Below are 7,853 nucleotides of genomic sequence, written 5' to 3'. Positions count from 1 at the left end.
AGAAGTGGCTGGGAACCAGCAGTTAGCGTAATGGCTGTATCACTGGACTCCCACGTAGTCGACCACGGTTCGCATCCCAGACCCGGTGGCTTAAAACTCACGCTGGGCGCGTGTGTGTGCATGCCCAAGATCCCAAGAGGAGAATGGAGGAGAAGGGATTGCGGTGTGACCATCCCTCCTGGGGGGTGATTTCTCACTTTCTGTCTCTCTGTCTCTCTCTGTCTGGTGAGCGCAAATGCCCTATAGCGAAAACCTCTCCAAAATAAATAAAAATAAAAAGAAGTGGCTGATACTGCTGTTTCCTTAGACTCAGTCACCAGATATACTAGGGAAGTCTCTCAAGAGTGAGGAACAGTTGATGTGTTTACAGGTGGAATTAATAGTCAGTTTACAGGCATCCTAAATGGCAGATGGCAGGGTTATGTTTTTCAAGGCTTTTTTAATCTTTATATTTCTCCCAGTAGGTCTCTAGGTTGTTATGACTTGTTATTACTAAACTAACAACAAAGATATTTTTTTTGGAGAGGTTTTTTGCTATAGGGTGTGTGCGCTTGCCAGAAAGAGAAATAGAAAGCGAGAAATCATCCCCAAGGATGGATGGCCATGCCACAATCCGTTCTCCTCCATTCTCCTCTTGGGATCTTGGGCAATGCACGCACACATGCCCAGCATGAGTTTAAGCCACTGGGTCTGGGACTCAAACCTCAGTCGGCTACATGGAGTTCAGTGACATAACCATTATGCTAACTGCTGGTCCTGATAATGCTTTTTTAATCAGGCTATTTTACAAAGAACTCTGGTCCTCAATTATCATCACACTCCAGACAACTAGGCTCAAATACTGTTGAATCGATTATATGGCCTGAACCCTAACCTGTTTTAAATTCATCTCAGCTTGTTTCATAAGAACTTTTGTTAAGAGGTTCACTTTAGTCATCACATTAATCCTCCTAGTCTGTGTCCTTTCAAGTCTTAACTTCTTCGCACATAGCCACCTGTCGACTGTTAAATGCTTTTGTTTCAGGCAGATCCATAAAAGCTCAAATAAAGACTGTTTGACCTGCATGACATCATGTTCAACTTGTGTGATGTTGCAACCTGTGGATTCCATGCTAGAGACCAGAGAACACTTCTGCTCTCTATGCTGAGAGCAAGGTAACGTCATTTATATTGGTGACAGAGAGTGGTGCAAATGCCCTAAGTTTTGGTCAATCTCCCAAGTATTTGAGAGGATGACCAAAAGGGTCAAATTGTTAAACTATTTTTGCCTAAAAGAGTCACTGTACTTCCACACTTTGATTTCTATGGATAAGCTAAAATCATACATGTTAGGCAGTTTTTCTGAGTTGGTTGCTAGGTTGCCTCCAATCACAGCAGCTAGGCTTCAGTCAGTCACAGGAATCCCACCTTTTAAAACATATTAATGCAGAAAAACTTCATAATGTAACAAATGATTTATCTACCTCACTCCCTCAATTATGTTTTTGTATAACACTTTCCTGTTCTGCTGACATAAATGCCAAGTTGACCACAAGGTTGGCTAGAATCATCTGGAAGTCCAGGGACAACTTCCTAATTTGAATCATGTTAAGATTTGCTCTGTTAAACTACATTAAATTAGAGTTGGTTAAACACCATGTCAACTGGTGGCACCTCCTGGTGGTATTTTCAATAGCTACTAACCTTGCCAGGTTCAATATGAAAGTTGTAAATTGGAATGGAAATTTAAAGCAAGTTCTTGTTGATGCACAGCACAAATTAATAGTTATATCTGGGGATAGTTGTTTTTTCCATGTTCACTTGTCTCTGATGCAGCTTATGAAATAATTGCTGTGTTAATTGAATACCACTCTGTAATTACAAACAAAATAAAGTTGCAGCTGTTTTGTTGCCATTCTGAATGCATATAAATAAATATAAATTTTAATTAAAAAATATACAAAGACACCCACAAAGAATAAAAGCAAGTGAAGTTCTGTACTTAGTATCTATAGAATCCTTATCCTCCTGGTTCCCAGCCTGTTGAATATAGAGCTTGGTGGAGACCATCTTGCCTCCTTGTTCTCTGGGAGCTGGTCATTGATTTGTCTCCCACATGAGGTGTCAGTACATAGTTAGCAGGCCCAAGCTGGGGACTATTTGGCTGATTGTTTTTTAAAGAGGTTTTTTGCTACAGGGTGCGTGCACTCGCCAGACAGAGAGAGACAGAGAGAAAACACCCCCCAGGAGGCATGGCCACTCCGCAATCCCTTCTCCTCCATTCTCGTCTCGGGATCTTGGGCACGCACGCACACACACCTGGCATGAGTTTTAAGCAACTGGGTCCGGGACGCGAACCGTTGTCGACTATGTGGGAGTCCAGTGACATAGCCATTACTCTAACTGCTGGTCCCAAAAAGAGAACTGTTTAAATTTGATACTTTTAAATACTTTTTGTTACTTACTCTGGTAATGGAGATTTTCTATAAATATATGATGAATAGTTTTGATGCTATATTCAGTATACACTTAAATATCTGTTGCTTATTCTGTTAGGCTTTAATAGAATGGAATGTTTACAGGCCCTTAAAATACTTTTTGAAAACCTTTTAAAGATACTTACCAAAGTTTTTCCAAGAGGATTTTATACTCAATTTAAATGTAAGGCTTATCAGACTGAAATAGTACAAGTATTAAAGCAATCATATGTTAGAGACTATTTTGTAACGTAGTGAATGGTACTTTTATAAAAAAAGTGATTGCCGGGACCAGCAGTTAGGATAATGACTATGTCACTGGACTCCCATGTAGTCGAGCCCCGGACCCGGTGGCTTAAACTCATGCTGGGTGCGTGTGCGTGTGCGCACAAGATCCTGAGAGGAGAATGGTGGAGAAGGGATTGCAGCGTGGCCATCGCCCCTGAGGGGAGATTTCTCCCTTTCTATCTCTCTGTCTCTGTATCTTTCTGGGAACGCATGTGCCCTTTAGCAAAAACCTCTCAAAAAAAAAAAAAAAAAAGAAAGAAAGAAAGAAAGAAAAAGTGATCACCGATATGTTTTTATAACTAATCTTTGTAAATCCCAATGTCTGTTGTCTCCATGATGTGATTACCATAATCCAATCACCACTTACTAGACTTCAACCTGGAAAACCATGACAAAATTAAATTTTCACTTAATCCCTTTCAATAACAGACAATACAATCAGGTTCAAACACATTAATTTCCAGGGGACATTTTCAAGCCATAGAAGGTATTAGTCATTAAACAGAAAATGAAGCTATGAGAGAATAATCATGATTTTAGTGTTTTCATTGATAGTGTTAAGAAAATTCATTTGTATTTTGAGGCATGATTAGTCTTTATAGGAGGTGAAAAAATCCAATAAAAATCAACAAAATATTGTATTGGAAAAATAATTGATGTATTAAGCAGGGTAAATTACTTGATCATGATGAATTGTTTCATCACCTACAAGTTCAGATTTTTCATACCATAACCCCACAGGCTTGGAAAGATACAGTAGGTTTAGTAACACTGCTAGTATTTCCCTTTGTGTTTATGTTTAAATGGTTAGGAATCCTCAGGTACAGAGTGAGGTAGGATGCCTCCTCCTATTTACCCACATAATGATTGGGTTATCTACTCTCCTCCTTTATAACTGAGCAGTGAGAGGCAGAAGTCACTGTTTTTTCCAGCAAGCCACAGGCTGTGTGCATCTCAGGAGGTCATCTCCAAGACCAGCTTTTTGACTATGGGGGAACCTGCATCAGCTTCTGTCCTAAAGAAGCCTTTTCTGGTGAGTACAAAATTCACATGGACACCAAGGGAATTTACTTGTATGTTTTATTTGGCAAACAACTCTTTTATTTTTAAATTATTTTCTTTACTTATGATAGAGTATGTGCATGCTCTTGTGGGATTAAGAGTGAGAATGAGAGATGAGCACCGTCCAGTGTCTGTTCAGATCCCTGTCTTCTTATTTTCCTGACCCTTGGATTTGGGGCACTTGTATGCTTACCTAGTGAGTGTCAGGCTGATTGGGCCAGGTATTTTAATTCCAGCCACCATGTAAGAAGCAGCTGTGCCAATGGGCTGGACCAACAAACAGTTTTTTTTTAGAGATTTTTGCTATAGGGCACGTGCGCTCGCCAGACAGACAGAGAGAGAGACAGAGAGATAGAAAGCGAGAAATCACCCCCAGGGGGGATGGCCATGCCACAATCCCTTCCCCTCCATTCTCCTCTTGGGATCTTGGGCACGCACGCATGCACATGCGCCCAGCGTGAGTTTAAGCCACCGGGTCCGGGATTTGAACCACGGTCAAATACATGGGAGTCCAATGACATAGCCATTACACTAACTGCTGGTCCCATCAAACAGTAGTTCTTAAAAGAACAAGATGATATTGTTTAGAATGTTATTTTGTCTGTATTAGTATTTGTCAGATTATATTCAGAATATTTTAGTTCTGTGTTTATGAAGCTTTCTTGGCTTTAAAATCAGCACCTCTGGATAGGAAAGTAGTGTTAAGCCTGCACAGTCCCCACTTGGAAAATTTCTTGCCCAGAATGTGGTCATTTTTGTTTTAAATTCAGTTCTCCGTGCAGAGGTCATGTGTCAATTTAGTGCTTTCCTAACCTCACTGTTAATTTCTTTCCGTTTCTTTCGTTCTCTTTCCCCTTCCTTTCTCCTTCCCTGTCTATCTTATCATTTATCATAGCTCATAATTGCATCTGAATGTGTATTAGAAAGCTATTATTCTGTTTATTAACTCTTTCCTCTCATCAAGATTTAAACATAAAAGAGCAGTTACTGGTATAAGTTTATTTGTGAATCATAGACTTTAGTACACATTTTGGCACATAACATTTGCCCTATATATGGGCAACCAAATAATTTTCCTTTCAAACTGTAACATATGGGGTAGTTAAATGTGTATTATTAATAATGATGCTGGGGGAACGAGTAGATGGCATAACAATTACATTGCTGGATTCACATGTAGTGGTTCGAGTACCAGATATGGTGCTAAAACTCATGCCAGACATGTAAACTCATGTGCCCAAAATCCCTAGAGGAGCAAGGAGGAGAAGGATTGCATCATGGCCACTCCCCCTTGGGGGTGGTTTATCACTTTTTGTCTCTCTCTGTCTCTGGCTAACTCATGTGTCCTATAGCAAAAATTTCTCAGAAAATCAAATACTGAGTTGGGGGTCAGTAGGTGATGTTTTATTTAAGGCACTAGACTCCTATATTGATGACCATGGTTTGTTTCCTGGATTGGTGGTTTGCTTTCTCTCTAGGTCTCTGTGTGTAGTTCTCTCTATTTTTCTCTGCTGAATGCATGTGTCCTATAGTGAATTTAAATAATAATAGAAATAAATAAAATAAAATACAACCTTTTAAAAAATGATGCTAAGACAAAAGAAACATAATAAGAGATATGTTTTCCATTTCTTAAATATCTGCTGAGGATAAAAAGTAAAGTTTTAAAATGAAAAGTACACTGATTATGTTTGCATATTAAATAGCTTACTGTTCCTAGCCTTAACTGAATTATGAAAGGAAAGATTTAAAATATCAGGCAATATTTAGTTCATAATTTATTGCTGCATACCACTTAAAGAATTGTATCATAAATTAAATAGATTCAGCTCATAATTATAGTTTCATAAGTTTACTTAAAACATTGAAACAATTAAAACTATACGTTAGAGTAATTCATGATACTTGTATAAGTGAGCTCTGAGAAAAATCAATTCTGAACACAGCTGTGTAGAACATTTTAAGCACACATGATTGTTCTTTTTCTAAATATTGAGTGACAAAACAATATGAGAGAAAGAGATAACACAGCTACGTAAATAAGCATTTTTTTTTACAAGGTATTCTACTTTTGATTGCTGGATCAGGAAGGAGTACTGTATGGAATTTATTTATTTATATTAGCCAGAGGGCACATGTGCTCAGCAGAGAGGGATATGGAGAAAGCACCACCCAATGGGCAATGGTCATAGTATAGTCACTTCTTTATTTTTCTATCCTGTCAGGATTTTGCATATATACACACATCCAGTTTATTTTTCAAGCCACCAGGTAAGAATCAAAACTGCACAGTTGACCATGTGGGTATGAGTGCTCTTAAGCGGCAGGGCATGGGGCCAGCACAAATGGAAGTATTTTGTATATCACCTAAAGGGTAACCAGGAATCACTTGAAGTTAACAATCTATTTCCTTGAGAAATGATTATTTATAATGAAGTCTTTGTGTATATAATCTATGTGAAGGAAAAGTAGGTGTTTCTGAGGTTTTCATTTATGACCTATAGAATGTTATGTGAGCAGGATCTTGGTATGTGGGTATTTAGGGATTGAGTTGTACCTGATTTCTTTGGAGATCTGGGAGCAAAAAGTTAGAAACTAGAATGTGATTTGTGTGGCCTGTAACACAATGAGAAGGACAGGGAAACTGAGGCCTGTAATCCCTCTGTCACAATGATGGTAGGTTAGGGGTGCAGCACGTCTTATTTCAGAGTGACAGGGATGGGAGGACAGTAACATCCTCAGAAGAGCATGAAAATGATCTGAACCCAGTTCCAGGTGCTAATCTTGAATTTACCATCCACTCACATCAACCAGATGAGGTTATAGGATCTAGATGCCAAGTGTGAAGCTTGAAACATATCAGCAGCAACATGGAAACTTGGCAAAATAAATTCTTGGGCACCACCCGAGACTTTCTCGAGTTTAGAAATCTATATTATAAAAAAAGTCCAGATGTTTGTGATTCACAGTACAATTTGAGACATTTGTTAAAGGGTAGAGGCTGGTTGGGAAATTTCCTTGAGCCAAGGTAAACTTCCATATCTGATAGTATCTACTCATTATTTTTCAAATCTCTCTCAATCTTTCCTTTCATAGGGGAAACTCAAGAGAAATATGATGCCCCAGGCTTTACAAGGGAAAAGGAATCAAGTCCATATAATGAAGGCCAAGAGACGACAAAGATTAAATTCTGCACTTCCAGTTAGGCTGACCAGCTGCATCTTCCCAAGGCCAGTGACTAGAATAACTTCCCATCTTGGCAATGAGGTTAGACACCGTCGAGGGGAGGAGAACCTGGAGAAGCCCCAGCAACTCTGTGCGTACAGGAGACTATGGAGTTCTGAAGCCTGCAGCAGTGAAAATGAATTTTTAATTTTGTTGCATTTCATAAATGACATCAAAATAATTACACCAGGTGAGTCTCTGGGCCATGCTAGTGCTGGGGGTCTGTACACTTACCCAAAGTTTGGCCCTGGTCAGCCTTTGGATTGTGCAGAGATGACTCCAGAAAGGACTCTTTATTTCTCACCATCTCTCTTTCCCAAAGAAGTAACATCTACAGATATCCGGAGACAGACACGGAAAGTAAAGAAAGCCAGGAAGAAACTGGAAGAGGCCCTGAAGGTAGACAGACTCATCAGGGACGCAGAGAGAGCAGGAAGCCCAAAGTAAAAGCCTGAAAATAGATGAAAAATAGAAGGTAGTGATGAAGAAAAGTGGTGTGACCCTTGTGAAGTGATTCACCAGGAACAAATTTCCCTTTGTCTTTAATGTTAATCGTCATTTAATTGTAATGCTCCATTAAGCCCAAACCAATCTCTATTAAACACATTCAAAAGACCAAAAGTGTGAAGAGTATTTGGATTTTGGGAACCAGCAGTTAGCGTAATGGCCATGTCGCTGAACTCCCATGTAGTCAACCACGGTTCACAACGTGGACCCGGTGGCTTAAAACTCACACCAGGTGCGTGTGTGTGCGTGCCCAAGATCCCAAGAGGAGAATGGAGGAGAAGGGATTGTGGCGTGACCATCCCTCCTGGGGGGTGA

General features: G+C 39.6%; 1 protein-coding gene across 1 annotated transcript; it reads left to right on the top strand.

Annotated features, from left to right (window-relative positions):
* Nucleotides 1–1,072: 1,072 nt before the first annotated feature.
* Nucleotides 1,073–7,478, top strand: LOC102501216 (methyl-CpG-binding domain protein 3-like 2B). Its single transcript, XM_027766310.1, has 3 exons — nucleotides 1,073–1,155; nucleotides 3,556–3,577; nucleotides 6,903–7,478. The coding sequence occupies exons 1-3, from the start codon at nucleotides 1,073–1,075 to the stop codon at nucleotides 7,476–7,478; spliced, it is 681 nt and encodes a 226-aa protein (XP_027622111.1).
* The last annotated feature ends 375 nt before the right edge of the window (nucleotides 7,479–7,853 follow it).

The sequence above is a fragment of the Tupaia chinensis genome, unplaced genomic scaffold (genome assembly GCF_000334495.1).
Source record: "Tupaia chinensis unplaced genomic scaffold, TupChi_1.0 Scaffold142285_1, whole genome shotgun sequence".
NCBI lineage: Eukaryota > Metazoa > Chordata > Mammalia > Scandentia > Tupaiidae > Tupaia > Tupaia belangeri.
The sequence above is the reverse complement of the archived record's forward strand: the minus strand, read 5'-3'. Positions and strand labels throughout refer to the sequence as shown.